This window comes from Pimephales promelas, chromosome 16 (assembly GCF_988280905.1).
Source record: "Pimephales promelas chromosome 16, fPimPro1.hap1.1, whole genome shotgun sequence".
Taxonomy (NCBI): Eukaryota; Metazoa; Chordata; class Actinopteri; order Cypriniformes; family Leuciscidae; genus Pimephales; species Pimephales promelas.
Genome location: NC_142784.1, coordinates 23,724,967 through 23,744,627, shown reverse-complemented (window position 1 = coordinate 23,744,627; position 19,661 = coordinate 23,724,967). Strand labels below are relative to the sequence as shown.

Sequence of the window (19,661 nt, the reverse complement as noted above, 5' to 3'; positions counted from 1 at the left end):
TGACACTTAAGGTTTGTCCCAGAGTATATTTTGTTTCAGATGGTGTATGTGCTGTAAGCTATTTTTTCATTGCTTTTTCATCATTTAATCCTCATGTTGTTCTAAATCTTGTGGAACACAAAAGAAGTCAACGTTGATGACAACTGACTTCAAACTAAATGGTTTTTTGAAAGCCTATCACTAATGATTTTTTAGATAATATAGTATTTTAATAATATTAACAATAGTATTTTACCAGTTTCCAGTATTATTAAAAGCCTAAATTCAATCTGTTCATCATTTAAAGCTACCGTCTCTTCAAAAAATGTGGACTGAACAACTCAATTCATATGGATTAGTTTTACAATCTCTTTATGAACTTTTTGAACAGTCAAAGTAGTTGTGTGTACTGTCAGTGGAGGTACAGAAATCTCTCATATTTCATTAAAATATCTTCTTTTGTGTTCCGAAGATGAGCTAAAGTTTTACAGGTTTGGAACGACATTAGGGTGAGTGAATTATGAAAGAATTGTAATTTTTTTGTGTGTGTGAACTAAACCTTTAAATTTCCATTGTTGCATTCCTTAAAAACTTAACATGATTTTGCTCATTGTTAACATTTTTGAATGTTTAAATAGAGGTCTCCTTGTAAAAAGGTTGGGAACCACTGCTCTACACTTTATTTGAGTCTCATCTGAATCTATTTAATAATGGATGACTCGGATACTAGCTTATCATAGCAGTTCACGCAAGCCGACACGCGCATGAAAAATTATACACAGTCAAATACGATGAGGATGATGAGGGATTCTACTGACGCAGAAATCCGTTTCATTTTCTCAGCTTGCTTTTGTTCACGTGTCAGTAATCTAATCTACTTATAAATGACAAGAGAGGAAGGTAAAGCTCACAGTAGGTTCCTTCAGAGAGTGTGGTGTGAGCTCTATGTTGTGCATCTCAATGTAGTTTCATTATAATGTTATGTATGTGTAGCTTAAAAGAAACCAAGAGAGAAGATTAAGCATGGGGATTGGTTACATATTTTTCATTTTTGGACTCACAGGTATGTACGCTAAGTTTGCCTTCAATAACTACTGTGATTAGCACAGTAATGTCAGAGACATGATTTATTAAAGATATTATAGATTAAAAATATAGCTGTAGTTTACAAACTTTACAAATTTTTATTTCAGACTAAATATGTAATAAATGAATATGTTTATATGTGTGTAAATATATACATATATGCATAATTACAATTACATTTTTTTTAAAAAATCATAAAATACTGTAAGTAAGGGGTATTGATACATTTTGTAATTTATAATTTTATATATAGTATATCGTTTTTTAAAGGCTTACCCATTATACCCGCCGATTAGGTATCAAAAAAAGCACTATTGATTAGATTCAAAGTGAATGTTTAAATTCAGTACACTGTTATGGTTATGGTTTCCTGTCCAGATGTTGCAAATGTTCAGAGATCATTTAATTTCCCAAATCATTTAACACATTTCTGTCTAATAAATAACACTGAATTATTCATTAGATACGGCAAATGCTGCAACTCACTCGTTTGTACTGTTACGGAACCACCCGTATGCATGCAATCATTTTAACTGTATCTATATTTTTCTGTGTATTCGGTCGTATAATTTTAATGCCTTGCGAATTGTTTATAGTAACTATAGGTATTCATGTGAATTTTATGAGCCATCTCACAAGCAAAATTGCAACTCTGCTAATTTTCAGTGAGTGCTAAGGAGGAGGACCTGCCAGGCTTTCAGTCCCTGCAAGCCGAGAGCACAACCTTCATAATAACTATGCCATCAGAAGAGCAAAACAGCACCAGTGACAACAGTGGAAAAGTTTCCACTGAAAGCCCTGCTCGCCTGACTCTGCCTGTAATCAGTTCTCCAGGGACAGATTTGTTCCATACACCACACGAGAGGCAGCACTCAAGTACAATAAATGCAACTACAACCACTGATAAAGATGCAATTACCTCAAATGGGCCTGTCTTGGCTTATGGTACAGGTTCACATTTCACGGGTGAGGATGGCACTGCAGTGAAGTCGTTTCAGTCCAAAGGAGACCACTCATTGATCTCCAATGATGAGGGAAGGCTTCATCTCTCAGCTGAGGCTGAATTTGAGTCAATGATGAATGACACCGTGATGCCTGCTGCTCATCTATCCAGAGCCAGGGAAAAGATTTCATCTTCTTTTCAAGCTTCACTGGAAAGCACGAATCAAAGAGTCTTGGAGTCTATTACTCCTTCACCCACAAATGACATTCCCATGGTATCAGCTTCTGATCCAGCAGTAATTGATAACCTTGGGGAGTCAAACGAGAGTGTGGAAAGGCAGGGCGAAAACAAGAGTGAAAATTGGACTCTGGAGTCATTTGGAGCTGATAGTCCTCCGAATCGTTCTGAAGAGGCTTCTTTAAATAAGAATCATTCGACCATTATGCATTTTACAGTTTTGCAGGGTTTAGGGCTTTTAACCACTGTGCTTGGTCAAAATCCAAAAAATGGATCTGAGCATGAGCCAAAAGAACAGAAGAATCTACTTTCACCAAGTTCAGTGATCCTTGATACTCCATTACAAGTGAAATCAACCAGCCAAGTGATAGTTAATAAAATGACAGAAAGCAGCAAATTTCTCAACACCAATGGACCAAAACCCTTCGGGGTGTCACTAAAGCACCCAGGCTCAATCTTTTTATTCTCTGCTTCAAAGCTGACCCCTACTAAAATTCCAGACGCAACCACGCTGAATTATTTTTCAAACATGGAAACAGCTGCTGGCGAAATGCACACGACAAAACAATTTGTGGACCCTCGGTTGATATCTGACTCCATGCATAGAATTGTTTCAGCGAGGGATGGACTAGAAAGCAAATCAATTTTTTACACCAAATCAAGTAAAGAGCGTCAAATTAAACCAACGCTCCAAACCTCACCAAACAGTTTCGCTCATCGCCTGAATAAAAGTGACCTTTCTTTGGTCGCTCAAAACTCTTCTCTTCTCAAAACGTCAGATCTTTGTACCAAAGAAGCCAGATCATCAAATATCTCTGTGACAGAGAAACGTAACCGAATGGATAATTTTCCAGTTCATCTGAGTGAATTGATAGCCTTTAGTACTGCCTCATTTACTAACGCTGAGGAAGCAACTATAGCAAATAAGCGAATGTTCATGAAACAGACTCAAAGTTCACTTGCCACTCTCCGAATCAAAGACATTTCAAAACACTTCAATCAGTTTGTTAAATTATCTACTGCAGTGACTCTTCCACCTTTGACAAAGCATAAGAATGTGTTTCATGTCTTCAAAGTGAATGATCATCACCCTCAACAGCCATTAAATCTTTTCCCCACAGAGAGATTAAAGCCTTTTGTATCAGTTCAAGCTCATGAATCCATTCCACCCTCAGTTACGTCTGCAACTGTGAAGAGATTTACAAATATAGAAAACCAAAACCAACAGTACGGTGGGTCACAAAAAGTCCCATTCATCATATCACTTGCCACCAGACACAAAACAGTAAATGCAACCACAAACGCCCCACTTTCTAACAGCAACACATTCACAACAAAGACCTTAAGTACAACAACTATATTTTTAAAACCACGGGTGTCTTTTGCCAACATCTCCCATCTTGCTCGTGCAGTTCCACAAAATAAGTCCTTTCTGCTACCAACACCTTTTGGTGAGTCACAAAATGCTGTGACAACAGATGCTAAAGTTCTCTTAAAACTTTTGTCCATCTCTAAGAAAAGTAATAGCCAGGACGTCTTTTTAAATCACTCGCTGACAACTGGAAAGATTGCTTTGCCATTAGACGACAAGCAAAAAGATCTTAAAAACCCAAGAGGGACTGTGATGCTGTTTTTCGACAGCTACACAGTTAGCAGTATTCCATCAGTCCAACGGCTTATTGAAGCTCACCCTGGAGAGATATTTCTCACACAAACACCGCAAACACAATCTGTACTTCGGATTGAGTCATACTTTAAAAAGAGAGATGACATGGTTAAACCAACAACTCTGAAACCCCATGATCAGAACAGTCGTTCAGTTGGAGGCACGAATCAAACCTTGTTGACGTCAATTCTGCACAAGATTGTTTTACACCCAATTCACACATCTGTTTCCCCCAATGTTCACTTGATTACAGAGTTGAAACAACATTTGACCCTCTCTGCTGCACCTTCTGTGTCTATTGGGCCAGCAATAGTACATAAAAGTGGAGAAGACAACCACAAAAAATCACTTTCATCTCATTACAAGTTTGTCAATTTATCAGATGTTAAGGAGCATCCTCAGAACATGACATCCAGACAAATTTCTGGCATCAGTTGGCACACAACACATCCAGAAGGGGCCCTGAACACGTCACCCCTTGAATCATCCAATGAAACAACTTTTCCTTTGTTTCCCTCTCAAATGCAGAATGTGTTTCGTAAAGAGCATTTGACTTTAACTGAGGACCAGACAGATTTTTCCTCAACAGTAAAACAGCATTCACAAACGACACAATCGAACTTTCCATCTGATGAAATGTCCAAACTAGGCGCAATAGATGTACAACAACACATTGGGCGGACTGTGCTGTCTACTGTTACTGGGGAAAAGTTGAGTTTCTCAAGTACAGAGAAACAATTGCTCCCCGATGGTTCATTAGCCTCCAGAGGAGGGAGTGCAGATATTTCACATGTCACCACTCCATTTGCTGAAAGTGACTCATGGAGATCCACTGAGTTTGTGTCAGACCTACCTGTAATAAACAGGAAGAGGGCGGCTACATCATCCGATTCTCTCAGTGGGTAATGATCAGAACTCTTCAATCACTTTTAATGTGGAACAGAAACAAGTATATTAGCAATTGTGCTGTGCTAGATCAATAAGTAGATAGATTGGTTGACTGATTAAAAACTAAATAAAAATATCTGATTAAATGGACTATTTTGTTTAATGGGAATAATGAGACACAAAATGGCAAACACAACCACAATGAAAAAATCATGTCACATTTTAGTGTCCCACTTGCGTCAGTTTTATCTTGTTTGTTTGTTTAGAAAATTACATTCATTAATTTATTTATTTTCTTTAAATTTGACAAAGAAGTATGGATGATGATGTTGTTGTGGATGGAAAGATACTGAACAAACTTTAGCTCTACAAGTACAGATGCAATCTATAGAGATGCCAGCATGGTGATAAACTGTAGTCAACGTGATTAATTTTCACCGCACTCAATTGGATTTTGACCGTCTGATTGTCTTCTTCCAGTCAGGCGCAAATCTCTGATGATATCTGCGGCACTGGTAACTACACAGCAGAGATGAGTCTGAACTTGGAGAGAGATATCATGCCCGGAGATCTCATCCCTGCCCTAGGAAACCTGCGTGTCGTCATCAGCCTCAAAACAAATAACAGTCAGGTCAACCTAGAGATAAAATCCTGCTGCCTCTCGCCTACTGGCAGACTAGATGAATTTAACACCACCTGCTGCATTTTTTCCAGGTAAGGTGCTCCTCTCAGGTTATTTTAGATTAACTCAAATCACATGGTGCCCTTGAACCAGGCCACATTTCTTATTATGGTACCAAATCAGCTACGTGGTCCGAGCATGGCTGGATTATACGGATCCCATCTCCCTCGTTTTTATGTGAAAGTTTAATACTTCACCATTCGTTCCTGTTTATATGACTCAGCTGCGTTTTAACTGGTCACCTTATCACAGGGGAACAGCATTATAATGACTGGCCAAGAAACATTCCCTCACACTGTTTAACTTGGGAAGCTATAAATATCCCGGGCGAAGCATGTTACAGATTATCGAGCTGAAAGTTGTGTTGTTAGAGCAGTACAGTAAACTGCTGATGTCTGTTTCTCTACTGGTGTGTGAAGTATTCACTTTCTGTGAGTGTCTCAGCTCTGTTGCCAATAGCACACCGACACTAATATCCAGAGAGAGACAGTGTGTACTTTCAGTAAAGTCCTGAACTAAACCTTTTATCAAAACAATAATCAGTAATGTACTTTTGTTTAGCAAAATTGTCTCTCAATCAGGGAGGTAGGTAGGATTACCTCAAATATAATGTACAAAACACTTTGTACAAGTATATAAAACATAACAAAAGTGTGTAAACCACCCATTTTTGGAAATTTGCTCTGGGGAACATCAACATCTGATAAAGGTTCAAGCCGGGGTTTCCTATTTTGCATACCTCTGCACTATATGGTGTTTGTAGTAACGTTACATAAGTTCAAGTAGTGTTTTCTCACTGACACTGACACAGGTACACTGTAAAAAGTAATTATCTGACTTAAATTAAAAAAGTGAGGAAACCTGTCACCTTAAAATTATTAAGTAAACTTCATGTGTAACTGAAAAAATTAAGTTTTGAAGTTCACGATTTTTTTTTTTTCGCATGAAGTTTATTTTTTATCCGTCGAGGGCGGGGAACTTGATTCTATACATCCAACCCGATCTCACGGGAATTCGTACGAATTTTACGAGGTGGCTAATTCGTAACAATTCATATGACCTCACTCGTACAAATTAGTACGAGTTTGCTAAATCGTACATATCTTACGAATTGGCCAATTCGTATGAATTCGTACGAATGACCTACCCCTGACCCCGCCCCTAAACCTAACCATCACATGGGTTTAGACAAATCGTATGAATTCGTACGAATTCCTCACTCGTACGAATTAGCCACCAGTGCTGTAGTACTCGAGACTCGGACTCGGTCTCGAGACCATATTTTAATGGTCTTGGTCTTGTCATGGACTCGTGTCCATTTCGTGTCCACTCGTACTCGAACATTTTTTTTTAGGACTCGGAATTATTCCAGAGTCCACTCCAGTTCAATTCAAAATATTTTTCATGATTATTAATGTATGTTAATAAAACATTTCTTTAAATTGATTGACACGTCCAGTGATTGGTGATTTTCTAGTGCGCAACTGCGCATGACAAATTGTAATAAAATTACTTTTTACACCACCTACTATGTGGCCTTTTTACCATAAACTGATCATATTTTTTAAACTCTGAGTAAATTCAGTAAAAAAAAAAAAAAAAAAAAAAAGGATTTCTCTAAGTATATAAAAGTAAATTAGGTAATCAACCCTCTCTGGTATCGGTCTCGACTCGGACTCGAGCGTCTCTGGTCTCGGACTCGACTCTCTATGGACTCGGTCAACACTGTTAGCCACTTTTTAATCACTCGAATTCTTACAAATTGGTCGTGAGATAGGGTAGCTACATCGGTTGTTGATCGGATCCGGATGGAGGCAGATCTAAATACAAGCTTTCAGTTGATTAACAGGAGGGGGCATGGTTTATGAGGACCAAATAATTGGAGAAGTCCGGCATACATCACCAGAGAGAAGTCTGCCATTTCACTTTGATCCCAGTTATGACATTTTGATTTTGAGGTCTTTTTTTTAAAATGTTGATGAATGCATGAATGAACTCTTTCACAATAACATCAATAAGACGAATATCCTAACATAGAACTATCACAAATCTACATACAGTAATCCATCCACTGGATTTAATTGTCATGCTTTCACCTCTGTTTGCATCACTCGTCAAGTTCATTATTTTAGCAATGCGCGTGCCATCAGATCTAATGCGTCTCTTTGATTTGTTCTCCCTCAGGCTGCCTACAGAACCTCATGGCATTAGACTGCTTCCTAGCGTCCTGTCAAAGAGGGCTAGCTTCACCATCAGTCTTTTCCAGATGATCAATTACTCCACTGCTTACCTGCACTGTGACCTGAGTGTGTGCTTGAGGAACCATTCTGAGTGCGAGAGGGTGAGTCTCAACCCGGCCCCACGAATGAAAACTTGGGGATCATTTTTCACGTTGAAGAGGTCTCAATATTTCTCTTGAAAAATGTCCTACTTTTCATTACTCTTCCTCTTTTGATGACAGCATCTGCAGTTTCTTAATAAATGATCGTCTGCTGCTTGTTACTCACTGCATGACAGAAATTGAAGTGGTCGGCAGTTCGTAGCTAACAGAATAACTCGCTGAGTCTGTAAACAAGTTTAAAGTATGCAGAAGTTCAGGATTTTTTTTTTCTGCGTTGTATAATGGCTAGATTTCAGGATGATGACATTATTGGTTACCCATTTCACATCTCAGCAGTGTATGCAGCGTCGAAATGCACGTCTCGGAGAGGAATCGAGGGCCATCTTCAGCAGCACAGGAAACCGCATTTCTTTCGGCCCTGTTTTGAAAGGAGCAGACAATTCAGCAGCCTCTGAAACAGCTGGTAACGTATATATTACAGAGTTGTTCTGGAGGAGTAATAAAACAAACTAATGGGAAGATATTTCAGCTGAACAGTCGGTCTGATTTGGTTTGTTAATACAGATGACCCCGAAGCCATGGTGGTGATTATCAGCTCAGTGGCCGGCTGTTTGCTGGCGTGTTTGGCTCTCTTGCTTGTCTGGATTGGGAACAGACGTTGTTTGCAAAGGTCTGTCTACTGCTGGTCCAAGGGCCGTTGTGAATGCTAACAGAACAGAGCTCACTGCAAGCCAGCCAACCGGATCTGCAACGAGCAATCAAATCATTATCTGACAGTTTTTGAATTGCTCATCATTATGTTTAGTTGCACTGGGAAACTAATGAAACTTTTAACACTGTTCTGAATTTTCATTTATTCTGCATCATAGTGTCAAGCTTTGAGTATTACAATAGAGATGTTAAAAATACAAGTGAATACTTTTGTCACACAGCTATTTAAAGGGATAATCCACATAACTCACCGTCGTTTCAAAACATTATAAGTGCAGTCGCATCTTTGTTCTGCAAATTTTCTCAAACGAAATCCATTCATTTCAGTGGGAATCCATGTGAATGGGAATTTCTTTTGAGGGAAAAAGTTTTACCCACACAAATTTCGCAACAGTTTCATGCAGATTGTCCAACAGAATGCTCACCTTTGAAATCTGACCGCATCTTAACACAAAATACCAATGTTGTAGTCGAGACCAGCCAACTCGGGTCCGAGTCGAGACCATAAAGGGGTCGAGTCCGAGTCGAGACCAGGTTGGATAACCCAAGGTTGGGTCTCAAACCAAACTTAAAGATATCTTTAAGAATACGTAAAATATTTGGTGGTAACAATAAAATTGGCACCATACTCAAACAGTAAACCAAATATACCATAGAATCATGTACACTGTAATGGTAAAGGCCACATAGTGGTGTAAAGGTAATTTTATTATAATTATTACAATCAGTAAGTGCTCTTTCACATAACATTATTATATACACGAATTGTGTGTGGCTCTTATATGCAAACTGAATTATGGGTGTAAGGCAGATATTTTCAATACATAGTTGAGCCAGAGGCTCCACATCACATCTGACCTGGGTCCTGCTGCATTTGCGTGCCGCGAACGTTATAGTCATGCGCAGTTGCGCACAAGAAAGTCAGCAATCATTGTACGTTTCAATCAAACAATTTAAAGAAATATTAACATGCAGTAATAATCATGACATATTTTGAATGGGACTCGAGTGGACTCGGTAATAAGTCAGAGTCCTAATATGTTCGAGTACGAGTAAACTCCGAGTCAAAATGCACACGAGTTCATGACAAGACCGAGACCAAATATGGTCCAAGTCCAAGTCTTGAGTACACAACACTACAAAATACATTTTGAAGAATGTATATAAACATCTGTTAAGTCATACACAGGATTGGACTCCTTTGACTTTCATTGTATGGATAAAAAACAATATATATATAAAAAATTCTCAAAATATCTTTTTTTATCCATTCTTTAATGCTGGATGTGCAGATGTCAAAGATGTACATGAACGCTTTTCGTTATGTGACTAACCCAGCGCTCACAAAAGTTAGATATGTTGTTCAGCTGCTTATTAGATTTCACTCCATGTGTTTCGTTCTCAAGGAATCGCCGTTGGATGAAAAAAAGAAGCAATTAAGTAGTAACAAGAAGACATTGCCTTTGAGATGCATCTCTATGTAAATCTCACCATCAGGCTGGGACAACCTAGGGGCGAATCAGATTTACTGTCTATGAAGATCACTTAATAAAAAAAACATAATAGCTTCTTGTAATTGAAAGTATCGAAATGGGCCCATATGTCACAAAAGTGGAAAGAAACAAGTTTCAATATTAAATCTTTGAAAGTGCCGAACTAGGCCGTTAGAAACACTTGAGGTTGTTTAATGCGTAATTACTCCCTCAATAATTGAGGTAATTAGCTTATTGATTGCATTACGTTAAGTGGTAAAAGGTAATTTATAACAGTTTCAATTGCTTTGCGCACTGTACACTGAAAATTACAGACACTTTCATAGCATTATTTCAAAGTAGAACATTATGGCATGTCTCTTGACTGTGAATCTGGTCCATCAATATATACCAAAGAAGAAAATCAACAGATTCTCTATTCACGTTGAAACATGGTGGCTGGATTTGTGCACCTTTTAAACGATGAAGTGTCTCTTCGAGTGGAGGACAAAGCCTGATGCAGTGGCTGCATGCCAAGTCTCTCCTTCGAAGCCTTACAAGAACGCTGAAGAGGCATGGCATCGTCCCCTCAGATGGTTCGAAAGTGCTGCTCACCGCTTGATTTTTAATTACTGTTATTATTATTATTACTTTATTTTTGAAAACCTGCCATTAAAGGTTAATTTGCATCACACTTTGACTTAGAATAACAATCACTTCATAGGGTTTTTGCTAATGTGCCAAGAAATTCAAGAGGCAGTGCTCGAGAGATTAATGAACAGTGGGAAAACGTCCAGAGCTCAACAGTAATTATATTGAAAATGTGACATGCATTTTTTTTTTTTTGCACTAAATTGTGTGTTTAAGTTGTGTTGATAAAACAGTGTTGATCTGTAAGATAATTAATCATAAAACCCTTTAATTATATATTGAGCATAAAATATCTTTGGACATGTAATTCAATTATATGAAAGAAAATGCCGCTTCTTCCCTAACAACAAACCACAAACATGCCTTATGATGAGGCAATCCCTTCTGTGAAAACATAAACCTGTATATCCAGTTATCACGTGTCCTGCATAGATCTGATAACCTCACCTGTGTGTAACTCATTCAAAACTGGTTGTGTTTCATTTCTATTCTAATAATCGGTGCTCTGACACCTCCCACCAAAACCAGCAGTCCTTTTTGTTTAATATGCATTTCCTTGACCTGGTTTCTGTGTGCCAAGAAGAAATGTTGAAGGACGGAGTCTTCATTTCCTGAGCCTTGGAAACAAAATGACAACAGATAATTCCAGTGTAAAGGACTCTTTCAGAGATGGCTGCCAGGAAGGAATTACTCATTTTAAAAAAGACGAGTTTGAAAATGACTGGGAGAAAGTGGTTGAGCGCAAGTTTGGTCGAGTCTATAAGGTGAAGCTTAAAGTCTGGCGGGAAACGTGTGCCCTAAAGACGACAACCAATGATGATTACAGGTACAATTACACGTGAGAGTAGAAAAAGATATACTATTACTTGTAAGTAGTTGGCAGTTAATAACAGAAGTATTATAAACTAACAGTTTTATTGAAAGCTAACAACAGTAGATTTAAATATGTATATATTAAACTGTATGGTATATATGTATTTTTGTAGTTCTCATTGTATTTGTATTTTTTATTGTTATTGTAACAATATAAAAAATGATGGGTTGTTTTAACCCAACTTTGGGTCAAATATGGACAAACCCAGCCATTGGATCACATTTTTAAATTATATTTCGATTGGGTTTGACCATATTTGACCCAAAGTTGGGTTACAACCCAGCAATTTTAGAGTGTATATTATTTTATTATCAATTATTTGACATTTTATGACCCAATAGGAACATGATAGAGATGTCCAAAATTGGAAGAATGAAGTTCAATTATTTAATCTCCATTTATGGAATAAGCAAAGATCCGCCTGCTTTAGTGATGGAATATATGAGAAAGGGATCCTTGGATAACCTTCTCAGCAATCATTTCCTAATGTGGCCCAAGAAGTTCCAAATGATCCATGAGATGACGATGGGCATGAATTTTCTGCACAGCATGAAACCGCCCATCCTTCATTTAAACTTGAAACCATCTAACATTCTTCTTGATGATCATCTTCACGTAAAGGTGAGTCAGATACTATGTCATGTTTTAAACCGTCCGTATCTGAAGTCATTTCAGGTAAAAAAAAAAAAAAAAAAAAAAAAGCGACTCTACTAGAAAGAGAGCTAGTGGTTTTGCTAACTCTTTAAAATAAGGTTGTGTATAACATTTGTTACAGCTTTTAATACTCTTGGTTGATGCCATTTTCTACATTTATGCAATATGTTAATTTAAAATATACAACCTCAAGGTGTTGTTGCCATTTTAGGATATATTTTCTCTTTAAAGATTTCAGATTTTGGCCTCATTAAATGGGAGAAGTTCTCTGGTAAGAATGATTTTATTGAACACCTGACAGCACGAGGGAACATAAACTATGTGCCTCCAGAGACCTTTACCCAGAATCCTGAACCTCCCGAAACAAAGTATGATGTGTACAGGTGAGAGTTTATAACTTAAAGAACATTTCAGTATGTGCATAATTTGATAATTTGACAATAAGTTGTGACGTGCCATGAAATAATCATCTAACCATTCTCACTTTGCAGCATTTCTATTATTATATGGGAAATTCTCACTCAACTGCGCTCGTATCAAGGTAAATATGGTTCCTAATTTTAATACTTTCCACGGATTTTCACACAAATTGTAATGTTGCATTTGTCATACAACCCAAGTCATTGTAAGAAAGTAGAGTTGATTACAGGATTGCCAGGATTTAATCATATAATATTTATTTTGACCACCTGAGGTTGATAGTCAAAATTTCCCCTGTAGCTCCTTTCACCTACCATTTTTTAAAGAAACGTTTTTTTTTCTTGTGAGAGTGCTTGAAGCACAAGCTGTGTTTGTATTGTTAAACCTCAAAATAAAATATATTTGTAAAGTTAATTTAACACTCCAAGCAATTTGTTCTGTTTTCCTTGCCACAGGTCTGACTATGACAGAAATATTAATCAAAGTGTCATCTGGCAAAAGGCCTGGTATAGAGAAGATCCCTGAAGTCAAGCCCCCTGAGTGCGAGGATATGATCGGTATCATGCAGCAATGCTGGCACCAAGACTGTAGCCTGCGACCTGCTTTCTGTGGTAAGAAACCTCGTTTTTTTCTTCCTTCTGTTTAATGAAGAATAGTGCTCGATTATAAACAGACAAAATGCATTCCTGAAGCATCAGTAGAAGTGTTCTCGGTTGTCTCTCTGGTGGTTGTATTACTTCTAAAATAACAATGAGCAATGAATCAAATTGTCCCTCCCTCCCTGTTCCTCTGCGATTTAATGAGGTCACCTTCAGTGAAAGGTCTGATTAATAGTGATAAAACTTGTGAATTTTAATATTCAATGTTTGTTCAAGCATTAGTTTAAGCTTCTAATTTTGTTGCAGTGTTGAATTTGTGTAATGAGCTAAATGTAATCGTGTAGTACATCAGATTACTAAACGTGCAGTGTGATTAGACCAGTTATGACCCCTGAGCTACAGGTTTATCTCACATTTTACACTGCCAATTTATCTGCTCCATAAGAGCTGTCAATCATTGGCTGGCCATTTGCAAAATTTTTCCTAAATGATCTTGTATGGAAAGCCTTTAAAAAGGCAAGAGCAGAAACGTTTCCCAAAGTGACATTCAGCTGCATCATCTCCATATTTCTGCAGAGATCGTTCGGGTAACTGAAGTCCTCAGTGAAGTCTTGAAAATACCAGAGACGGTTTCAGGGGGTGAGATAAGAAAGCGTCTGCCTGAACAGGTATTGAATGTAAGTGACTCTTCCAGTGCATGTTTAGACCACACTACACCATCAGCACATAAGGTGTCAGCATGAGTTATATTAAACAGTGTAAAATATTCATATGCAAACCTTTTTACACCAAACTGAAAATAAAAATGTTTTTTAAATGTCATAACCACATTAGTCCAACTGAAATTGGACTAACACTCGGACAAACAGACCTAGTCTTAATGCGACTGCAGCTTGGTTTCATTCAGCATTTATACACGTTAAAGGGATACTTCACTTTGAAATACATTTTTGGTACGTTTTAGCTTACCTCAAGGGCATCCAAGATGTAGGGGTCTTTGTTTCCTCAGTAGTTTCAATTTTTATATATTTGGGTCAAACCGTTCTTGTCTGTCAGTCATATAATGGAGGTATATGGGGTCCTCCTCAAAGAGCAAAAAAAGTCCAAATTAAACATGATTTAATGACTCGTAAATGTAAGTACACATTGATGGCCTAAGACACGAAACGAGTGCTTTGTGTGAGAAAACGAACAGTATTTATATTGTTTTTACCACATGTAACCACAGCCACGTCCAAGTGATCTGAGGGCGTGGACGCTTTGGTCTGCCATCCCAGCTAACAGGGAACGTTCCCAGAACATTCACCAACGTTCTTTAAAAGTTGTGTAAATGTTAGGACAAAACGTTATTAAAATAATGTTTTCGGAACGTTCATATAACGTTATTAACGTTCTTGTAACGTTGAGAGAAAACGTTCTTAGAACAACGTTCTTGGAACGTCTTTATCACGTTATTTGTATTTGATGAACGTTCTCATTACGTTGATAAAAAACGTTCTTAGAACAACGTTATCGGAACGTCTTTATCACGTTATTTGTGTTTGATAAACGTTCTCATAACGTTCCAGCAACATTATGCTAACCTTAGGATAACGTTCTAACAACATTATGCTAACGTTCCAGCAACGTTCTGCAAACATTAAGACACCGTTCCAGCAACGTTAAGCAAACTGGACATTTCCACGTTTTTAGAACATTTTAAATTAACGTTCCCACAACCAAAATGGAACGTTAGAAAAACGTTCTCAGAACCTAACTTTGTTAGCTGGGATGTTTCATTTGGACTTCTCTGTGCATGCTCTTTGAGGAGGACCTCATATACCTCCATTATATGACTGACAGACAAGAAGACAAGATTTGACCTAAAAATATGAAAATTGAAAATACTGAGGTAAGCTAAAACCTCATTTCAAATTCATTCAAGTGAACTATCCCTTTAATTGAACGACATTTGGCGTCAGTGTTGTATTATAAAGATTATCTGGTAAGATTGCAACCGGCGACCTGCATTCTCTGGTAACAAACATCAGCTTTGTTCTTGTTTCTGTTTAATAAAGACTATAGCAGTGCTTGATTATAACCGCTTTAGTCTGACTGAAATCGTATTATTCCGGTTTCTGCAAAGTCGAACTAACAGACCTAGAAAATGCGATAGCAGCTGCTTTGTCCAGCATTTATATACGTTAATCGTACTTCATTGTGCCTTAGTGTTGTGTAATTTTCATTAATTTCAACTTTTTAGAGATTATGGACCAGATTTACTAAACTGGGTAAATTAGCATGAGAGCGCAATTCCAAAACAGCGCTGATGGGAGTGGAAAGATCTACTGACGACGCGCAAATTAAAGAGCACAGATACAGCCTGATCATTTCCATAATGACCAATGCAATATACAAAGAGCAGCACAACTTAGCGTGTCTGGTTTAAGACATTCTTTTTTTTTATGGGGGTAAATAATGGTGCAAATACCAGTAAATTGACTAGTGCAAACCCAAGTAAATCACATCACATACATTCGTCCCATAAATTTTGTGTCTGAAAGGGAAACTCTTACAAATGTACATGCAAGGTCAGCCACAAAAATAACTGTCCACGCCTTTTTAGTGCTTATATTTCACTGCGCGACTTTAGTAAATCCTGACAATAGTTTTTGACGCCAAAAGAGTTTGTTCTTGCGCAATCAGTTAGTAGATGAGGCCCAAAGACTCTACCTCAAGTACGCAAAAGAAAGCACTGAAGTTCAATTATAACTGCGCTTGTAAACGCACTGCCATATCAATCACCACAACAAAAACTGCCCACAGACACACGTTTTTTTAAATCCATGACAACAACTATATATTTGCTAGTCACACAATAGATGTAACATGACTTTAATTTTGCTTTCTCTCCATTAGCCGAAGAAAACAGCTGACGCTTCAGGCAAGTATTTTGTTCTCAAAATCAATGTCTTTCTTACTTTCTCTACAAACTGTACAAACAGACTCTCACTGAATATAAAACTGTCCACCATCCCATTTTGTTTACAGACGATTCTAGCATTCACTCTCTGCTTATAAGAAAAGACTTTCAGAGCTTTAAGAATGTTCTGCGAAAAGAGCATGTATCGACGCTCTTCCAAGACAACAACACTCTCCTTCATCACACCGTTGCAAGCGGGGACAAAGAAAGCGTGCGGATGGTCCTGGATCTAGGAGCTTCTGTGAACTGCCAGAGTGTAAAAGGCTACACCCCACTCATTGTTGCAGTTCTCCACAAGTTTAACGACATCTACAGCTTGCTGATAGAGCGCGGGGCTGACGTCAACCTCAGCGATGGCGACCAGTGGACTGCCCTGCATTTTGCCGTACAGACTGGCGACGACAGAGCCGCTCGCCTTTTGTTGGAAAATAAGGCAAAAGCCGATGCCAAGGAGAAGGACGGCTGGACGCCTCTGCATCTAGCCGCTCAGAATGGCCACGAGAACATTGTGAGAATCTTGTTCCCGCGCCTGGATGCCGTGGATGAGCAGGAGCACCAGTCTGGGCGTACGCCACTTCACGTGGCTTGCATTTACGGACACTTAGAGATCGTCAAGCTCTTGCTCAAAAAGGGAGCTGATGTCAACAAACAGGACAACCTTCAGTCCAGTTCCCTACACTTAGCGGCAGATGAGGGGCACTTCAGGGTGGTTCGTTTGCTGCTTAATAGTGGCGCTGATCTGAAAACAGTCGATAAGCAAAGCTACAGTCCCCTTCATTTTGCCGCTCTGAAGGGTCACACGGGTATCTGCAGACTCCTGTTGAGTAACGGACTTGATCCCAACATCAGAACCCATCAAAATTGGACAGCCATGCACCTGGCAGCCTTGAAAGGCCACCCGGAGACTGTCCTTATGTTGGAAAAGCACCATGGCTTACTTAACGTCCAAGGGAAAGACGGCTGGACGCCACTGCACCTTGCCTGCCATCATGGACAGGAAGAGGTGGTGATGGGGCTGCTAACAGCAGGTGCTGACCCTAACCTGTCCGAGAATAAGGGCTGGACACCCCTCCACTTAGCCTGTAATATTAGCTGCTTCGCTAGTGTGCTGCAGCTGATATCCCATAAAGCCAATGTGAACGCACAGAACAACAGCCAGTCCACTCCATTGCATTTAGCCGTCCAGCTCAGCAACATCCCCATCATCAAAGCACTGCTGATGAATAATGCACAGCGGGGTATAAAGGACTCGAAAGGATGTACCGCTTTAACCTTGGCTCAGCGGTGCAAAAATACAGAAGCTGTGGAGCTGCTGAACAGCTAGGTTGAGACTCTGGTGGAGAGCGAGCCGTGTTTGGTGACAGATAACTCTACCATTAGAGGGAGTCTAGCATTGATTTCTGCTATCGATTTCCCTCCTCCTGCAAAGCCTGTTCTTATAAACACTCTCGCTATTGTTTTGATTTAGATTCCTAGAATTTAACGCCTTTGTTTTGGTTTGGTGCTCAGGTGTGTTCTGGGAATGGAAGTGTTATGAATGAAGGATTTTGACTAGCAGCATGTAGTGAAAGTCAACAAAATCATAATTGTGTCAGTTTATTTATAGTGAATAATTCATTAGAGCATTTTATTCTTACAAAATCAGTTGTTTGTTTGTAATATTTCATCAAAACAAAATAACTTGCTTCATCCCTGAAACTACTTTCCTTGTCTGTTGATGACAGGTTATTGAATAATGTTAAAGGGATAGTTTACTCAAAAATGAAAATTCTGTCATCATTTACAGTCCCTTGTGTTGTTCCAAACCTGTTGGATGTACTTTCTTCTGTGGAAAACAAAATAAGATATTTCGAAGAATGTTGGTAACCAAACAGTTTTGGCCACAAGTGACAATGTCAAAATCTCTTCTCTTAGAAGAAAGAAAACAATACATGACTGTAACATGAGGGAGAGAAATTTTTGAGTGAACAATTTCTTTAAATACATAGCCAGATTGCAATACCTTTATCAAACTCACATCCGTCTGGCTCCATTCTGATCTGTAACACCCACATTTTTTTCACAATCTATTTGCACACTTTTTTGTGCCGAATATCCCATTCAACTTTAAAACACATCATATTAGAGGAATAAGGAGGAATATTAATGCACAGTAAAAAAAAAAAAAGAAAGAGAGAGAAAAGGTCCAACACAACGTGAATCATCATGATTCAATGCATTCATGCTAGTATGAATTGTATTCCAACAATGTCAAACATACACATGTGTACCGTAATATTATAGGTAAAAAAAAAAAAAAAATCACAACCATTTGTGGCATTCAAATGGCATGTTACATTCACAGACAAAAGCCACAAAAAAAACCTGTTTGACAACATGCTTATCACTTCCCAGCAGGCTCCCGTTCGACAGCTTTGTCCAAAATACAAAGGGCAAAAAAAGAAAAAGGAAAAAGGTTTCTATGTTATTACATGCATTTCAGTCATAAGTTGGCATCAGATCACACATTATATATATATATACTGTATATATATTTATAAATTAGGGCTGTGCAAAGATTAATTGCGATTAATTGCATCCAAAATAAAAGGTTGTGTTTACACACAGTAATACACTCACCTAAAGGATTATTAGGAGCACCATACTAATCCTGTGTTTGACACCCTTTTGCCTTCAGAACTGCCTTAATCCGCCTCAAGGTTGGGCGTGTTGTGGCTTCACAAATGCTTTGCTGCATACCTCGGTTGTAACGAGTGGTTATTTCAGTCAAAGTTGCTCTTCTATCAGCTTGAATCAGTCGGCCCATTCTCCTCTGACCTCTAGCATCAACAAGGTATTTTTGCCCAAAGGACTGCCGCATACTAGATGTTTTTTCCCTTTTCACACCATTCTTTGTAAACCCTAAAAATGGTTGTTTGTGAAAATCCCAGTAACTGAGATTGTGAAATACTCTGACCGGCCCGTCTGGCACCAACAAACATGCCACGCTCAAAATGGCTTAAATCACCTTTCTTTCCCATTCTGACATTCAGTTTGGAGTTCAGGAGATTGTCTTGACCAGGACCCAAACTAAACACAAACTTTTATTTTGGATGCGATTAATTGCAATTAATCTTTAATCCAGATCCAATAGAAGTTTTTTTCTTCTACCTAACACCATCCGTCATCCAAAAAACCTCTGAATCACATTTTTGGGAGAGTAGTGGTGAACAAAGGTGCTGATGTAGGGTTCATTCCCAAATGTTGTTTTAGAATGAAATAATGGTTTACAGATTATTCGTCATGTTGATTGAAACTGGCTTTGTGAACGTCTTGCGGAAGATCTTCTTCTGCATATGATTCAGAATTCCACAGAGATGTGCGTATTGTCAGATTTTGTGTCACTGATGTTTATTCAACATTGAAGTATGATAGAATGGGGTTAATGTCAAATTTCATGACAAAGCCATGTTTATAGGAGTTTTAGAGGGAGTTTGTCAATGTGACATCCTGATGT

General features: G+C 38.4%; 2 protein-coding genes across 3 annotated transcripts; both read left to right on the top strand.

Moving 5' to 3' along the window:
- The first annotated feature begins 1,002 nt into the window (after positions 1–1,002).
- LOC120478507 (uncharacterized) lies at positions 1,003–8,770 on the top strand. The gene is made up of 6 exons (XM_039670424.2): positions 1,003–1,042; positions 1,732–4,813; positions 5,280–5,513; positions 7,666–7,822; positions 8,156–8,285; positions 8,387–8,770. Exons 1-6 carry the CDS (start codon positions 1,003–1,005, stop codon positions 8,530–8,532), a joined length of 3,789 nt encoding a protein of 1,262 aa, XP_039526358.2. The 3' UTR covers positions 8,533–8,770.
- A 2,409-nt stretch (positions 8,771–11,179) lies between these two features.
- ankk1 (ankyrin repeat and kinase domain containing 1) lies at positions 11,180–18,336 on the top strand. 2 transcript variants are annotated; one of them, XM_039670470.2, is made up of 8 exons: positions 11,180–11,482; positions 11,872–12,151; positions 12,416–12,567; positions 12,676–12,725; positions 13,060–13,215; positions 13,780–13,871; positions 16,102–16,126; positions 16,234–18,336. In XM_039670470.2, exons 1-8 carry the CDS (start codon positions 11,286–11,288, stop codon positions 17,487–17,489), a joined length of 2,208 nt encoding a protein of 735 aa, XP_039526404.1. In that variant the 5' UTR covers positions 11,180–11,285; the 3' UTR covers positions 17,490–18,336. The 2 variants fall into 2 exon arrangements, with proteins under 2 accessions (XP_039526404.1, XP_039526403.1); XM_039670469.2 differs by having other exon boundaries at positions 13,780–13,880.
- Positions 18,337–19,661: the final 1,325 nt, after the last annotated feature.

Coding starts and splice junctions, on each gene's coding strand:
- ankk1 (XM_039670469.2), top strand. CDS start 11,286: ATGACAACAGATAATTCCAGTGTAAAGGACTCTTTCAGAGATGGCTGC. Junction 11,483..11,871: donor ACAACCAATGATGATTACAG/GTACAATTACAC, acceptor ATGACCCAATAG/GAACATGATAGAGATGTCCA. Junction 12,568..12,675: donor ACAAAGTATGATGTGTACAG/GTGAGAGTTTAT, acceptor CTCACTTTGCAG/CATTTCTATTATTATATGGG.
- LOC120478507 (XM_039670424.2), top strand. CDS start 1,003: ATGGGGATTGGTTACATATTTTTCATTTTTGGACTCACAG. Junction 5,514..7,665: donor ACCTGCTGCATTTTTTCCAG/GTAAGGTGCTCC, acceptor GTTCTCCCTCAG/GCTGCCTACAGAACCTCATG. Junction 7,823..8,155: donor ACCATTCTGAGTGCGAGAGG/GTGAGTCTCAAC, acceptor TTCACATCTCAG/CAGTGTATGCAGCGTCGAAA.